Below are 18,654 nucleotides of genomic sequence, written 5' to 3'. Positions count from 1 at the left end.
TCTTCATCTTATGGCTGAATAATGTTCTGTTGTTTATGTACCACATCTTCTTTATCCATTCATCTCTTCACAGATTACTTAGGTTGTTTCCATATCTTGGCTGTTGCAAGTAATGCTGCCACAAACATGGGAGTGCATCGATCCATTCAGTGTCTTGTTTTCATCTCCTTTATGTATATACTCAGAAGTAGGATTGCTGAATCATATGGTAGTTCTAATTCAGTGTTTTGAGGAACCACCCTGCTGCTTTCCACAGTGGCTGCACCAATTTACATTCTCACCAACAGTGCAGAAGGGTTCCCTTTTTTTTGGGGGGGGGGTTCCCTTTTTTTTTTTACATCCTTACCAGCACTTGTTATCTTTCATCTTTTTGATACTAGCCATTTTAACAGGGTTGAGGTGGTATCTCACTGTGATTTTGTTTTGCATTACCTAGTTAGTGATGTTGAGCATTATTTCATGTACTTCTTGGCCACCTGTAGGTCTTCTTTGTAAAAATGTCTCTGCCCATTTTTTAATTGGATTGTTTGTGTTTGCTGTTACGTGAATTCTTTGGTTATTTTGGATAACCTATCAGTTATATGATTTGCAGATATCTTCTCTCATTCCAAAGGTTGCCTTTTCATTTAATTGGTTTCCTTTGCTATGCAGAAGCTTTTTAATTTGATATAGTCCACTTGTTTAACTTATGTTACCTTTCCTTTTGGTTGTCATACAAATAAGAAGTAGTAATTTTTCTGATTTTAAAAGTAATTGTTGTCCATTGATGCAAATACATAAAAAATAAACATTGTGATATTTGGCATTTTTTCTTCAGCTCCGTTTCCTCTGCTTTTATATTTTTCAAATGCAGCCTTAAATGTTACAGATAGTTTTCAGTGCATTCACCAACAATATTTTCTGTTATGCTTTCTAGATTTATAGCTTGTGTTACATTTAATGTCTGTGAACACAGTTTACATAAACACACACTATCCATTGTTCAAATTCATCAGATGAAAGACATTTTTAATTCATTTGAAAAATTATAAGAATGAGGTGACATACTTTTTTTTTTTTTTCTGTGAAGAGTTCACTACTACTGCTTAAAACAAAAATTTCCCAGGGTACTTATCTTTGTAGGTATCTCAGAGTAAAACAGTATTTTCCATAATGTGGAATGTGCTGTTTTAGGAAAGTTAAGTATCTTTTTTTTTAAAGATTTTATTTATTTATTCATGGGAGAGACACACACAGAAAGAGAGAGAGAGAGAGAGGGGCAGAGACACAGGCAGAGGGAGAAGCAGGCTCCATGCAGGGAGCCTGAAATGGGACTGAATCCCAGGTCCCCAGGATCACGCCCTGGGCTGAAGGCAGTGCTAACCCGCTGAGCCACCTGGGCTACCCTGGAAAGCTAAGTATCTTAAAAGTTATGGTTTCCATGTATGACTATAACTCTTATTTTTAAATTATTTTTGACTTTTTATTTGCATTTATTCTATGCAGAATTTACTCCCAGGCCTTAAGTTTTTGTTTCTTTAGTTTCTTCTGGGATATCTTTCTCTTCTGTGCAGCCTCCCCTTCTGGTTTCAGAACAATCTGCTCATTTTCAGTAAGGACCATCTTGATGTGACTGGGAGAACTCATATGTGGGTGGATCTGGCCATCTGTAAGTTCTACACTGTATCTTGGGGGCTTTGTTCACTTGGATGTGCTCAATGGCCAGAGAATCTACATCTAAACCCTTAAGTTCAGCATTACTCTCTGCATTCTTAAACATGTGCAGTAAAAATTCAGCACTCTTCTTCAGCCACTGACCCTGTGTCCAGTCCCACTATTTGGCCTGGGCACACCTACCAACTCTACCATTGTAGTGATGGAATGGCACACACTGCTGCAAAGTGACATCTTTCATGTACTTGGTGGCTTTTCAAATATGCATACCCTTGATGGCCTGGGCAGTTTCACATGTGTTCTTAAAGTGAACATGAAGATTTGAACCTCTCGATTTGCATGATTTTTGTAGGGTTTTCTGGCTTGAACAAATAGCGAACCATTTTTAGAGGTCATCTCAGGCTGCTTAGGGGAAGAGGAAGAGTGGTGGCTCCTAGAAGGCTGACCATAACTTTTAAAAAATGTTTTTATTTGAAAAAATAAAAAATAAATATATTTTTAAAAATAAAAAATAAAATGTTTTATTTATAAAATTTTTTTTAATGTTTTATTCTTTTATCCTGAGGAAAAACAACTTTATTTGGAGAGGTACTTGTTATAAGTATCTTTTTCTTTTTATTTTATAGTTTGTATCCATTTAATTTTTGTTGACATGTGATCAGATACTTAGCTCAACTTTGGGAGGAATCTATTGATTATATCAAACCCAAATTGACAAACCTTTGAACTATGACTGGTTTTCATGAAAATAGTCACTGGCTACCTTTTTTTTTCCCCTAAGAGAAACACAGTGCCCATGTCAAACTCATTAAGAACTTCATTACTAATAACATAGTTCTAGACCTCCTGGTTTTTAGGATATCTTTTTATAAAATAATGGTATGATATTATAATTAAAGTTTAATGTTCTACGAATTGTTGTATTCATAATTTTGTTATAGAAAGAAATACTAATGCGTTCTGTTGTTCCCTTTTGCAGAAAGAATACTCCTGTGGGAAGAGGAATCTTGCAGTCATATTTTGACACTATGCCTCCCCTTCCTCTTCTTGTTGTGGTCAATCTGCATTCAGGTGGCCAAGTATTTGCATTTCCTTCAGACCAGGCTATCACTGAACAAAACCTTTTATTGTGGCTTAAGAAACTAGAAGCAGGACTTGAGAATCATATCAGTAAGTTTTCTGTTTTAATATACCCACTAATGTATTTTCATAGATTTTTAAACTTGAATTATAGCTAATATATGCTAGAATGAGTTGAATCGTAATGTTTGTAAGTATCCGAAATATTAATATGTTATAGCATTGTCCATGGAACAATTTTCTTTGTGGTAAGTATTTATTACCCCAAGAAAATAAGTACCATTACATTACATTTTATTAAATTTAATGATAGTAATAACTAACATTTATTGAATGCTTGATAGGTGTCTAGCACAATGTTAAATGAGTTAATACATGTTAATCACTTAATTCTCCTAAAAGTCATAGGAAGTATTGTTATCTGTAGAAGAGTTAGGTAACTAGTTCAAAATCAAATGATTAACCAGTAAATGAGGAAGCTTTAATTCCAACCTGCATCTCTTTCACTCTATTATAAGAAAATAGATCTTGGTCAGTTTATGATGCTGGCTTATGATATGTCATAGTCTCTACTTTTCTAAAACATACGTGAATTTATATCTGTGGTACAAATGTATATGTTAATTCATATACAATTATAATAAACCTGTTACTATAATTTAAATAAGTTAACATGTAATAACCTAGATTATTAGTATATGGAGAAAATAGTTTGAAATTTGATGTAATGAAAAAATCTGTTTAAGATACTACCAAGGATTTTGTTATTGGATACCAGATGAACTATATTATATTTTGACATTGTTCCATGACAGAGTCTTGAAATACAGTGTGTGTGTGTGTGTGTGTGTGTGTGTGTGTGTACATAAGTATGAGTGTATCTATATATACATACAATACTTGTGTACAAATTCCAATTCATTACTATATTGTCTCAGCCAGCTTGCATATTGTGAATAAGTCATTATGTATATTTGTGTATATGTGATCAGGTACCTAATTTAAGTGTCAATCATTGCAGCACACCTGTTCTTCCCAGGTGTGGGAACTTCATTTCTGTTAAGTTAGACAGTTTTAACTATGTTTATGTTTAACTTGCCTATGGATGATATTTTTTTATGGATGATATTTTTATATTGAAATATAATTCACATACCATAAAATTCATCCTTTTAAAATGTATAATTCAGTAGTTTTAGTATATTTACAAGATTGTGTAACCATTGCCACTATTGAATTCCAGAACATTTTCATCACCTCAAAAAGAACCCCCCTTACCTATTAGCAGTCACTCCTTCTCCCTTCCCTCTTTCCCCAGACAATATATTTTATGTCTCTGTAGATTTGCCTATCCTGGACAATTTATATAAATGGAATCATATAATATGTGGCCTTTGGATCTGGCTTTTTCAATCAGTACAGGTTTTTAAGGATCATTGATGTTATAACATAAATCAATAGTTCATTCCTTTTTATGGATGAGTAATTTTTCATTGTTTGGATATACCACATTTGTTTTTCCATCAGTTGGACATTTAGGTTGTCTCCACTTTTTGGCTCTTATGAATAGTACTGCCATATACATGATGTGTTATATATAAACCTCATGATGACCACAAACGAAAAATCTAAAATCGATACTCAAAAAATGAAGAGAAAGGAATCCAAACAAAACACTAAAGAAAATTACCAAATCACAAGGGAAGAGGACAAGAGAAGGAACAGAGAACTACAAAAACCAGAAAACCATTAATAAGATGGCAAGAAGTACATACTTATCAATTATTATTTTTTTAAAGATTTTATTTTTAAGTAATTTATACACCCAACACAGAGCTCGAACTCAGAGGCCCATGATCAAGAGTTGCATGCTCTACTGACTGAGCCAACCAGGCATCCCTCAATAATTACTTTAAATGTAAGTAGGTTAAATGCTCCAATCAAAAAACTTAGAGTGACTAAATAGATGAAAAAACAAGACCCATCTATTGGCTTCCTACAAGAGACTCACTTCAGACTTAAAGATACATACAGAAGGAAAGTAAAAGAATGAGAAAAGATATTTCATGCAAATGGAAACAAAAAGAAAGCTGGGTTAATAGTACTTATATCAGGCAATATAAACATTAAAACAGAGTATAACAAAAGACAGTGATAAACATAAAGGGATCAATCCAACAAGATATAACAGTTGTAAATATCTAGGCACTCAGTATAGGAGCACCTAATTATATAAGCAAATATTATCAGACATAAAGGGAGAAATTGACAGTAATGCAATACTGTAGGGGATTTTAACACCCCAGTTACATCAATAGAGAACATCCAGACTGAAAATCAATAGGGAAACAGTGGCTTTAAATGACATATTAGATCAGATGGACTTAACAGATATATACAGAACATTTGTCCAAAAACCATCCTTGCATCCCTTCCCACAGAAGTACAAAGGATTGTAAGACTACCATGAAAAACTATATGCTAAAAAATTGTACAACCCAGAAGAAAAGGATACATTCCTAGAAACTTAAAAACTTCAAGACTGAATCAGGAAAAACCAGAAAGTCTTTAAAATAAAACAATTACTCCTACCAGAATTGAACCAGTAATAAAAAAATTTCCAAAAAAAAAAACAAAACCAAAAAAAACAAAAGTCATAGACCATAAGGCCTCACAGGTGAATTCTACCAAACATTTAAAGAATAATACCTATGCTTTTCAAACTATTCCAAAAAGTACAAGAGAAAAGAATTCTTCCACATTTATTTTACAAGGCCAGCATTACCTGGATACCAAAACCAGACAAAGATACTACAAAAAAGAGAAAATTACAGGGAAGTATCCCTGATGAACAGAGATACAAAAATATTTTTTAATAACATTTATTTTTTTATTTAGAGAGAGTGAAACAGAGTGGGTTGGGGGGGGGGGTGGAGTCTTAAGCAGACTCTGGACTGAGCTTGGAGCCTGACATGGGGCTTGATGTCATGACCCTGAGATCACAACCTAAGCTGAAACCAAGATTTGAATGCTTAACCAACTGTGTCACCCAGGTGCCCCTAGAAGTAAAAATTCTTAACAGAGTATTAGCAAAATGAATTAAATGTATTGAAAGGATCATGGAGGTTCCCTAAGAAATTAGAAATACCATGTAACTTAATAATCCCACTTCTGAGTATTTACACAAAGAAATTTAAAACACTAATTTGAAAAGATATATGCACCCCTATATTTACTGCAGCATTATCTACAAGAGCAAAGATATGGACACAACAGAAGTGTCTATTAATAGATGAATGGGAAAGAAGATATGGTAATTATACTAAACAATGGGATATTGCTCAGCCATAAAAAAAAAGAATAAAATCTTGCCATTCATGACAACATAGATGGATGGAGAGAGTATTATGCTAAGTGAAATAAGACAGAGGAGCACAAATACTGTGTGATACAAGTTATACATGGAATCTAAAAAAACAAAACAAATGAACAAAACAGAAACAGACATGGAAAGAACTAGTGGTTTTCAGAGGGGAGGGATGGACAAACTAGGTGAAGGGGATTAAGAGGTACAAACTAAAGTTATAAGTCATGGGGATGAAAAGTAGATCTTAGGGAATATAGTTAATATTCCATTTTTGTATGGTGACAGTGACTAGACATACGGTGATCATTTCATAATGCCAATCATTATGTTGTATACCTGAAGCTAATATTGTGTGTCAACAGTACTTCAATTAAAAAAATAAAATTAAAAGGTGGTAATGTTCAAAGGTACAGAAACCTGAGCTCCTGATCCTACCCCCTGGATTATTAATGGTTTGGCTCTAGGCAAGTCTTTCTTTATTTCTTCCTCTGCAACTGTAAAGTAAGATTAATAGTTCTTATTCTATGTCACATACTTACTTTAAAAATCAAGTATAAATTATATATGTATAGGCACTTTGTAAGGTATGAAGTCCTAAGTATTTTTGTTAGTCATATAGAGATCTTTCCTATAGGTAACATCTGTTGGGCTTTGATTCCTCAACTCAAATCATTACCAAGAAGAAAGAACCAGAATTTTTTTTTTTTTTTTTTTTAGTTTCCTGAGACTGGTGTATCTTCCATTATAATTCTGTTTATGCCTTTGCCAACTCAATCTTTCAATCTTTGAGGGTTTTCCATTATTTCTCTGTATCAGTGTTCCTATTCTTAAATTAGTCCTGCAGCCTCTGCAGCAGGAAAGAAGCAAAATGAACAGTACTTCTTTCTATTGAGTCCTGTGTTCTGTGCCAGCAGGACCTGTTCTCACCTCTTTAAGAGATAGATTGGAGACTGAGATGCTGTAGCTACTCCCAGAAAAGTCTGAATCTGTGGTGCCTTGTGTGTCTGCTTTATCATGCTTGCTGCATATATTAATTTATGTGAAATTGTGACCACTGGCTATTCTTACTCAAGATTTTCATTTAGCCTTCAACTTTTCTATCATAGATCTTGATTTTCATTTATAAAATTGGAATAAAAATTATACTTACTGCATGGGATTGTAAAGATTAAAAGAATAATGCCTGGTACAAAGTAAAGGTTCAAAAAATATTAGCTATTATTATCAGTACTAATTTGATAATAAAGCATTTATTATTTATACATGATGAAAGTCCGGTTTAATTTGCAATTGAAAACATCTAGGACCTTTGTATAATTTTCTTAACAAATAATTAGCAGAATTGAGATGCCTACTTCTGGGCATTTTGCCATCATGTCAGACCACTGGATGCAGTGTTTACCTTAAAAAATAAATATGCTAAATATTCATTATGCTTTAAGTTGGACTTTCCTTGAAGATACTTTAATGTATGTATTTTTAATTTATTTATTCATGAGAGACACAGAGAAAGGCAGAGACATAGGCAGAGGGAGAGCAGACTCCCCATGGGGAGCCTGATGCAGGACTCAATCCTGGGACCACTGGGACCTACGCCAAAGGCAGAGGTCAACTCAACTATAGTTGTAGCCTAAATGTAATACCCTTCTGATGTACCATGTACTAGGATTTCATATAATTGAGTGTACATGAGGAAATTATCAAGTATAGATAAACTGCATATGTATTTATGTAGATTTTTGTTGGCGCTTTTAATCTGCCTCTGGGAATGAGAATTTATATGAGTTTCCTAAGCTTTTAAAGGTATGTATTTGACTTATGAGAGATGCTCAAGTTTGTATTTTATCAACATTTATTATTATTTCTTTCATGTAATAGTGTAGAGATTCTTTCACTGGAATTTATTTTTTAAAAGTTTACTTTGCATATTTCCCTTAATTTATTTCTCAAAATAGCATTTTAAATGGATACCTAAATTCTAAAATGTTTTTGTAAAGTCTTTCTACTCAATAGAGAAGAGTTGGCTAATTTACTTATATAATGTTATCAGATTAAAATCAGATTAAACCAGTTTTCCTCTTCTAATAACTAGTATTTTATTTTATTTTATTTTTTTTTTTTTTAATAACTAGTATTTTAAAATAATGTTCAGATTCACTACTATGAAGCCCATCTAAGACACTATATAATCACTGTCTGTTTGTAGTACAGTTGACTCTGTAGCAATTTTTAATTATTCTTCATTTTATAAAAATAATCCCAGATCTTGTTTTCATAAAGTATATGCAAAGTATAACCAAAAACTTCAAAAACATCTATGAGTGAACATTTGGTTGCATCCATATCTTCACTGTTGTAAATAATAATGCAATAAACACAGGGGTGCATATATCTTTTCAAATTAGTGTTTTTGTTTTCTTTTGTTAAATGCTAGTAGCAGAATTATTGGATCATATAGTATTTTTATTTTTAGTTTTTTGAGGAACCTCCATACTGTCTTCCACATGTTTACATTCCCACCAATGGTACACAAGTGTTCTTTTTCTCCACATCCTTACCAACATGGATGGACCACTTATGCTAAGTGAAATAAGACAGACTGAGAAAGACAAATACCATATAATTCCACATAAATGTAGAATCTAAAAAAAAACCAGCCAAATAAAAAGCAGAATCAGACCTATAACTACAGAGAACAAACTGAAGGTTGCTGGAGAGGAGGGGATGGGTGGGGATGGGCAAAACAGGCGAAGGGGAGAGAGAGATATAGGCTTCCAATTATGGAATGAATAAATCATAGGGATGAAAGGTACAGCACAGGGAATATAGTCAGTGATATAGTAATAGAACTGTATGGTGACAGATGGTAACTACACTTGTGGTGAGCATAGCATAACATATAAGCTTAGTGAGTCATTATGTTTGGTATACACCTGTAAGTAGTAGTATAGTTGTATGTCAACTATTAACAAATATAAGAAGAAAGTTTCAAAAACAAAATGCTTTAAAATGTAAAGAAATAGTTGTCTAAATAAATAAATGTGTTTGTTCCAAAAACTTTTTTTTTTTGTAATGATTCATAAGAAATAGTTCCAGGGAAGCTTCTGGGGAAGACGACAAAGTAAGAAGATCCAAAGCTCACCTCATCCCATGGATACAACCAAATAACCCCCACATCAGTGTAAAAACCAGAAAGCAACCTGAAGACTGGCAGAAGAGACTCTCCACAGCTAAATGTAAAGAAGGGGCTGCATTGAAGAAGATATGAAGGACAGAGTAGTTGGGAGATAAACAACTTTTGGGACTGTCCTCAGAAGGGAGGGACCTTGCGGGCACATAGAAGAGAGAGAAACAGACCTTCACACCAAGCATGACAGGCAGGAGGTACCTGCATTCACATAACATGACTTTGAAAACCAGAGGGGCCTAATTTCATGAGTTCTTAAAATCAGTGGGGCCTAAGGCCTGGAACTTTAAAAAGTCAACAATCAACAGGCTCAGCTCTTGGAGAACCTGGAGGTCAGAGCCCCCTCCCTTAAAGAGACAGCACAGCAAACAGCCTAACAGAGATAGAGCATAGAAGCAGAGTTTGAAAAATGCCTGGGGTGTATCAGGAGGAGATTTATATACTGATCTCAAAGTGTATGCTGGAGTGGCAGGGATCTTTAGGAGACTTCTCTAGGAACAAAGGAGCTGGTGGACATCATTTCCTTCCCTTTCCCCCAGCATAGATATGTGGACACCTGGGGGACCCAGCTCAGTGCTAACAGTCTCTACCTAATTTGCCAACCTACCCTGCATTCTCCTGTGGATATGCCCCTCCAAGACGCCCTTGGACAGAGCTTATCCAAAGTGGTGCCACAAGCATGGCGGTGTACAAGTAGCCCTGACAGGGCCAGCAATACTGCAAAGTAACTCCTGCCCTGGAGGAAGGGGAAGACAACCACATAGCAGTCCGACTTCAGCCCCAGCAGTGGGTTAGGGGCAGACATCATATTTGACTACAGACCTTGCCCAGAACAGAAACTTCTCAGGAAACAGGGAAAGTGTCCCATGGTACTATATCTGGCAAACACCTGTTCCTACTCAAGTGCACTGTGGCCCCATACTGACCCACTAACAACACAAGGATTGATCCCTGTCCACAACAGGTGAACAGCCATTGGAGATGATTACACTGAGGCAAAAGTGGCTCAGCCACAATAGTAGGGCATATGTAATACAAATAGGAGACATCCATAAAGTGCCAGCTTCTGTTCAACAGGGGCACTGGAGTGCAGGGCACTACAAGACCTCTTTTCCATAAGGCCACTATTTTCAAGAGCAGGAGACGTAGCTGACTTTACTAACACATTGAAACAGAGTTCAGTGCTCTCTTCAGCAGCACATATACTAAAATTGGAACGATACAGAGAAGATTAGCATGGCCCCTGTGCAAGGAAGACACACAAATTTGTGAAACGTTCCATATTTTTTTGATTTATTTTTCTTCAATAAAATTGCATACACCAAAAAAAAAAAAAGAAGAAATAAAAAAGAAATAAGAAAGAAACAGAGTTCAACAAAATGAGGAGACAGAGGAATATGACCTGAATGAAAGAACAGGACAAAAATCACAGCAAGAGAGCTAAACAAAACAGAAATAAGTCATATGCCTGACAGAGAATTTAAAGTAATGGTCATAAAGATACTTGCTGGACTTTAGAAAAGAGTGGAGGACCTCAGTAAGACCCTTAACAAAGAGATATAAAACATTAAAGATAAAAACATAAAAGAGAACAGTCAAAGATGAAGAACTCAGTAACTCAGTTTAAAAATATACTAGATGGAATAAACAATAGAGGAAACAGAAGAATGGATTGGCAACCGGGAGGACAGAGTAATGGAAAGCAATTAAGCTGAACAAGAGAGAGAAAAAATAATAAAAATTGAAAATAGACTTAAGGAACTCCATGACACCATCAAGTATGATAAATGTATTGTAGGGACCCCAGAGAGAGAAAAGAAGGCAGAAAATTTATTTGAAGAAATAATAGCTGAAAAATTCCCAAATCTGGGGGAAGGAAACAGAAATCCAGACCCAGGGAGCACAAGAGACAACTAATAAAATCAACCCAAGGAGGTCCACACTAAGACACATAGTAATGAAAATGGCAAAAATTAGTGATAAGAGAATTTCCAAAGCAACAAGAGAAAAAACAGTTACTACAAGGGGAACCCCATAATGCTATCAGCAGATTTTTCAGAAAACTCTGCAGGCTACAAGGGAGTGGCATGATACATTCAAAGTGCTGAAAGGTAAAAAATCTGCAGCCAAGAATATCTGGGAAGGCTATCATGTAGAATAGAAGGAGAGAGAGAATTTCTCATACAAAAGTTAAAAGAATTCATGACCACCTAAACAGCCCTATAAGAAATATTAAAGGGCACTCTAAGGGAAATGCCATAAACAGTAATAAGAAAAGTAGGAACCACAAAAGCAATAAAATTAAATATATATGTAAAAATCAGTCAAAGGATTCACAAAATAAAAGGATATAAAATATGACCCCATATACCTAAATGTGGGGGAAGAAGAGTAAATAATGGGTTCAAACTTAAGTGACCATCAACTTAATACAAACTGCTATATGCATAAGATGTTATATATAGACCTAATGGGCCAACCAAGAAATCAAAGAAGAAATTAAAAAATAGAGATGAGGAAAACAAAAACATAAATGCTGCAAAATCTTGGGATGCAGCAAAAGTTGTTCTAAAGGTAAGTTTAGAGCAATACAGGCCTGCCTCAAGAAGCAAGAAAAATCTCAACCTAACCTTACATGTAAAGGAGGTAGAAAAAGAACAAACAAAACCCAAAACCAGTAGAAAGAAGGAAATAATAAAGATCAGAGCATATCTAAGGGAAATAGAAATTTAAAAAACAATAGGTCAGTGAAACTAGAAGCTGCTGCTTGGAAAAGATCAGCAAAACTGATAAACCTTTAGCCAGGTCATGAAAAAAAAAAAAAGAAGAAGAAGAAGAAGACTCAAAATCAGAAGTGGATAGAGGAGAAATAACAACTGACACCACAGAAAAATAAAGGATTATGAAGGATTATGAGAGTATTATGAAAATTTATATGCCAACAAATTGGACAACCTAGAAGAAATGGATAAATCCATAGAAACATAGAACCTCCCAAAACTGAATCAGAAGGAAATAGAAAATTTGAACAAGTGGGATCCCTGGGTGGCGCAGCGGTTTGGCGCCTGCCTTTGGCCCAGGGCACGATCCTGGAGACCCGGGATCGAATCCCACATCAGGCTCCCGGTGCATGGAGCCTGCTTCTCCCTCTGCCTGTGTCTCTGCCTCTCTCTCTCTCTCTCTGTGACTATCATAAATAAAAAAAAAAAAGAAATTTCTAAAAAAAAAAAAAAAAAAAGAAAATTTGAACAAGTGATGAAATTGAATCAGTAATCAAAAGACTCTCAACAAACAAAAAGTCCAAATGGTGAATTCTACCAAACATTTAATGAAGAGTTAATACCTTGTTCTCAAACTATTCCAAAAAAGGAAGAAAAGCTTTCAGATCATTCTATGAGGCCAGATAAAGACCCCACAAAAGAAGAATCACAGGCCAATATTTCTAATAAACATAGATACAAAAATCTTTGACAAAATATTAGCAAATTGAATCCAACAATAAATTTAAAAAAAAAATCATTCACCTCTATCAAGTGGGATTTATTCCTGGGATGCAAGGGTGGTTCAATATTTACAAATCATAAATATGATACATCAGATTGATGAGAGAAAGGGAAAACACATGATCATATTTTTTAAAAGATTTTTATTTATTTACTCATGAGAGACACACAGAGAGAGGCAGAGACATAGGGAGAGGGAGAAGCAGGCTCCCTGCAAGGACCCTGATGTGGGACTCAATCTCAGGACCCCGGGATCACACCAAAGGTAGACGCTCAACCACTGAGCCACCCGGGTGCCTCTGATCATTTAAGTAGATGCAGGAAAAGCATTTGACAAAGAAAACATCCATTCATGATAAAAACTCTCAACAAAGTAAGTTTAGAGGGAACATACTTAATGTAATAAAGGCCATATATGAAAAATCCACAGGTAATATCATCCTGAGTGGTGAAGAACAGAGCTTTTCCTCTAAGGTTAGGAACAAGACCATTTAACACTTCTATTCAACATAGTACTGGAAGTCCTAACCAGAGCAATCAGACAACAAAAAATAAAAAGCCATCCAAATTGGTTAAGAAGAAGTAAAACTATTACTATTTGTAGATGGCCTGATACTATATACAGAAAACCCTGAAGATGCCACCAAAAAACTACTAGGACTGATAAATGAATTCCAAAGGTTGCAGGATACAAAATCAATAAACAGATCTTTTGCATTTCTATATCCTATCAATGAAGTAGCAGAAAGAGAAATTAAGAAGACAATCCCATTTAAAATTATACCCAAAATAGTAAGATATCTAGGGATAAACTTAACCAAGGAGGTGAAAGACTTGTAATGTGAAAATGAAAACATTGATAAAGACAACTAAACAAATAGATATTCCATGCTCATGGGTTAGAAGAATTAATGTAGTTAAAATGTCCATACTACCCAAAGCAATCTACAGATTTTAATGCAATCCTTATCATAGTACCAACAGCAGTTTTTCATAGAACTAGAATAAGCAATCATAAAATTTGTATGAAACCAGAAAAGACCCTGAATAGCCAAAGCAATTTTATGCAGGAAGAACAAAACAAGAACAATCCCAGATTTCAAGAATTACTACAAAGCTGTAGTAATCACAACAGTATGGTACTGGCCAAAAATAGACACATAGATCAATGGAGCAGAATAGAGAGCCCAGAAATAAATCAACAATTATATGGTCAATTAATCTTTGACAAGGAGGTGAGAATATGCAATGGGACAAAGATAGTGTCTTCAGCAAATGGTGTTGGGAAACTGGACAGCTACATGTAAACAAATGAAACTGGACCACTTTCTCACACTATACACAAAAATAAACTTAAAATGGATTAAGGACCTAAATGTGAGACCTGAAACCATAAAAATCCTGGAAGAGAGTACAGGCAGTAATTTCCTTGACATTGGCCATGGCAACACTTTTCTAATATGTCTCCTGAGGCAAGGGAAACAAAAACAAAATCAAACTATTGGAACCCAGCAAAATAAAAGACTTCTGCATAGCAAAGGAAACAATCAACAAAACTAAAAGAAAACCTACTGAAAAAAACTACTGAATTGGACAAGATATTTGCAAATGATATATTTGAGAAAGGGTTAGTATCCAAAATATGTAAAGAACTTATACAACTTAACATCCAAAAAATAAATAATCCATTTAAAAAGGGGCAGAAGACATGAATAGACATTTCTCTGAAAAAGGCATCCAGATGGTCAACAAGACACATAAAAAGATGCTCAATGTCACTCATCAGGGAAATGTAAATTGAAACCACAATGAGATACCACTTTATACCTGTCAGATTGGCTAAAATAAAAAATACAAGAAATAAGAAGTGTTGATGAGGATGTGAAGAATAAGGAACCCCTGTGCACATGGGACTGCAAGCTGGTGCAGCCCCTGTAGAAAACAGCAGGGAGGTTCCTCAAAAAATTAAAAACACAATTACCATATGACTCAGTAATACCACTACTATTTACCCAAGGAATAAAAAAATGCCAATCAAAAAGATACATGCATTTCTATCTTTATTGCAGCATTATCTACAATTGCCAAATTATGGAAGCAGACTGTCCATTGATAGATAAGCTAATACTTCACACACACTGGAACATTACTCAGCCATAAAAAAGAATGAAATCTTACTATTTGCAACAACATGGACAGGTCTAGAGGGTACAGTCCTAGGTGAAATAAGTCAGAGAAAGATACTCATGTGGAATTTAAGAAACAAAGTGAACAAAGAAAAAAGACAAACCAAAGAACAGACTTTTAACTATATAGAGGACAAACTGAAGGTTATCAGAGGGGAGGCGGGTGGGGGAGGATGGTTTAAAATAAGTGAAGGGGATTAAGAGTACACTTACCCTAATGAGCACTGAGTAATACATAGAATTGAGGAGTCACTGTATTGTACACTTGCAATGTTAACTATACTGGAATTAAAAAGAAAATGTTCCAGTTCTTTGGGATAAAGTTGGGTAGGGTAGAAAGGAGGAGCCTTTTTCACTTTAACTTGTATCTGTATGTAATCTCATTACCACACTGCTATTTTTTTAAAACCTCAACAAGGGATGATTCGAAGATTTTGGTCTTTTTTTTTCTTTATTAATACTAACCTTTAATTAGAATACAATAGCTTACAAATACATAAAGTGAAAATGGCTAGTAATGACAAATGTATCAAATTTCTTAGATCATGACAATAAAAAATCTAGTTTCATTTAGATAAGTAAAACTGATACAGCCTTTACTCCTACAAATATATTTTTCAAAATAAAATATCTTCTAGTGTATTTATATGATGATTTTATAGCTGTTCATTAACAACTTATGGTTGTGTCTTCCTTGCAGCAATTTTACCTGCTCAGGAATGGAAACCTCCTCTTCCTGCTTATGATTTTCTAAGTATGATGGATGCTGCAGCATCTCAACATCCCACAAGGAAAGATCCTGAGTGTACAAAAGAAATGGATGTGCAGGAGAATGATAAAAAACAACATGAAGATAAATCAGCAATCATAAAAGAACCAATTGAAACACTGAGAATAAAGCATTGGAATAGAAGTAATTGGTTTAAAGAAGGAGAAAAATCATTTAGGCATGATAATAAAGAGTTATGATGCTCTAAAGAGCTGGTTTCATAGAGCTGTGGAGAGCTTTACAGTCTTTTTAGTTTATTTGATAGACTGAAGTATTTATTAAAAAATATTAAATCATTTCAAGTTTCTACACCAATGTTATCCAATGGAAATATAATGTGAGCCATATATGTAAACTTGGAATTTTCTAGTAGTACATTTTTTAAAAAAAAGTAAAAAATGAGCATGTGAAATAAATTTTAATCTTTCACCCAGTAAGTATACCCAAATTAGCTAAGTTAAGGGGAATCCTTGGGTGGCTCAGTGGTTTAGCATCTGCCTTGGGCCCAGGATGTGATCCTGGAGTCCTGGGATCAAGCGCCACATCAGGCTCCATACATGGAGCTTGTTTCTCCCTCTGCCTGTGTCTCTGCCTCTCTCTCTCTCTGTCTCTCTCTCTGTGTGTGTCTCTCATGAATAAATAAATTTTTTTAAAAAATTAGCTAAGTTAAATAAAAATTGAGATATTTTACATTTTTTCTGTCAAGTCTTCAAAATCCAGTGCATATTTTACCCTTACTGTACATTTCACTTCAGAGTAGCCACATGTGGTGACAACTGTATGAGTTCAGTTCTACACAAAAACTGGTATAAATAATTTAACTTAGTTCTAGCTATGAATTAGAATAAAAATGCAACTCTAGTTTAATCACAGCTGACTCCACAGTTGTATCACATAGCTGGACATAGTATGTGTTTTGTTGTAGACATGATGTTAAAACCAGTGTTTTTAAACCAGGGAGCAGTTTTGCCCCCCAGGGGACATTTGGCAATGTCAGAAGACATTTTTGCCTGTTATGACTAGGGGTGTTACTGGCATCTAGCGGGTAGAGGGCAGGAATGCTGCTACACACTATCATGCATTGGACAGCCCCTCATGACAAAGAACTATCCTGCCCAAATGTCAGTAGTGCCAAGGTTGAGTAACCCTGTGTTAAACTAACCAATGGTAGAATGTTCTTGTTCTGCTCAGTTATGTCTGAAAAAATCTCAAATATTAAAGATAAATATTAGGTGGTCTTATCCTGATTATTATCTGAATATAACCATGTCTTTTATTATAAATTCATTTTTATAGTACTTTTGAAAGGTGATGAGATAACCCTAAAAAGGATATAGAATTACATATGCACGTTTATATATGTATTTTACATGTACGTATATATGTACATATATGCATTATATATCATATATAATATACATTATGTAATATAACTTAAAACTTTAATCATATAAATACATATAACTCAAATGCATATATAAAGGCATATGAGATAAAGATATATATGTATAAAGGTATATAAGAGAATCTTAAAACGTGCACTTAATTCTACAAGTTATATTGCTAAGTTGAAGAAGAATTAGACATTCTGCTATCCTCTTCACAAAAAGAGAAGCTCCCTCATCTGAAACATGTATGAAATGTACCTTTGTAAGCTTTGGACAAATCAATTGGTCTCCTCATCTGTATAATGAGAGGAGAAGCCATAGGGCCTCATCTATATAATGAGAAAGATTAGCCAAAAAAAATAATTTTTAATTTTAAAAGCACTTACTTGTCAGGCTGTTCTGTTTGTAGCAGTTTGTCTTATTTTCACTCCATGCATTTTTTTTTTTTGAGACATTTGCTGAGAACATCCTACTTGGTGCTCTACTATATTTTTCCCTTTTAATACCTACTTCAGGTGTCTTGTTCTTGAAATTTTCTGCACATACAATTTGCCTAGTACAATTGAGTTCATAAAAAAAGCAAAAGACAGCTACATTTCATTCTAACATAGATCATTTGCTACTGTTAATACCCTCTCTTTGATATTTTTCTTCTAGAATGTAATGCATATTATTTCAGTTCATATGAACTATAAATGTAGTTTGTAGTACTGAAACATTAACCTAACCACTAGAAAATGCTAATTAACTATAAGCACACAGAAACTTGAAATTGATTATTGTACTATAGCCAGCAATTTTGACAACTGTTAATAACATGTTCTTTTAATAATTTTAAATAAAATGTCTAGATTTCAGGCTTCCTTCAAAAACTTCTTTTAATCTGTGTCATGCCCCATATTGGACTGCCTACCTGTATTAAATGGATTTCTTCAGAAAGGTTGCAAGCAACAGAAACTTAAGCAAAATGGGAATATTGGATAATTCACAGTTAGAAGAAAAAACAAGCCATGTTTTAAGAAGATAGGAACCAAGGCTGTTCTGGGATCCATGTGTGAGGAACTAAGAGCTCAGTGATGAATCAGTTCCAATTGTTTTTCTATCTTTTGTGACTCAGGGAATCCTGGGAAACTTGCTTAGGGGAAGGGTGGACACTTTAACTGGGAGCCCTCACCAGATTTCCACAATGCAGAAAAGGTAAATCTCACAAAAGAAATCTAGATGCTGGGGCACCTGGGTAGCTCAGGTCATGATTCCAGGGTCCTGGGATTGAGTCCCAAATCAGGCTCCCCTCTCTCTACCTATTTCTCTGCCTTCTCTCTGTGTCTCTCATGAATAAATAAAATCTTAAAAAAAAAAAAAAAAAGAAAGAAAAAGAAATATAGATTCTCTTTAGCAGAAAAAGAGAGTGAATGTAGAGAGGGTTTTCCCATGATACCACTTGCTGTTTTTCTCTGTTCTTTGTATCCTGTTCAGGTCTTTCTGCCATATCCTCCCATCCATTTTTGAGAGCTTCAAAAG

General features: G+C 34.6%; 1 protein-coding gene and 1 non-coding gene across 20 annotated transcripts in view; both read left to right on the top strand.

The window, feature by feature from the left end:
• The window catches only part of TXNDC16 (thioredoxin domain containing 16), a 125,150-nt gene extending 107,145 nt beyond the window's left edge, over positions 1–18,005 (top strand). For all 19 annotated transcript variants that reach the window (XM_072761580.1, XM_072761572.1, XM_072761585.1 and 16 more), the window contains 2 exons: positions 2,633–2,823; positions 15,677–18,005. In XM_072761580.1, coding sequence (XP_072617681.1) covers positions 2,633–2,823; positions 15,677–15,945 — 460 coding nt within the window. In that variant the 3' untranslated portion in view covers positions 15,946–18,005. The remainder of the gene's footprint in view (positions 1–2,632; positions 2,824–15,676) is intronic.
• Positions 10,469–10,575, top strand: LOC112921497 (U6 spliceosomal RNA). The gene has a single exon (XR_003235256.1). It is a non-coding gene; the product is annotated as a U6 spliceosomal RNA (small nuclear RNA).
• Positions 18,006–18,654: the final 649 nt, after the last annotated feature.

The sequence above is a fragment of the Vulpes vulpes genome, chromosome 6 (assembly GCF_048418805.1).
Source record: "Vulpes vulpes isolate BD-2025 chromosome 6, VulVul3, whole genome shotgun sequence".
NCBI lineage: Eukaryota > Metazoa > Chordata > Mammalia > Carnivora > Canidae > Vulpes > Vulpes vulpes.
This window is presented reverse-complemented; position numbering and strand designations above follow the sequence as displayed.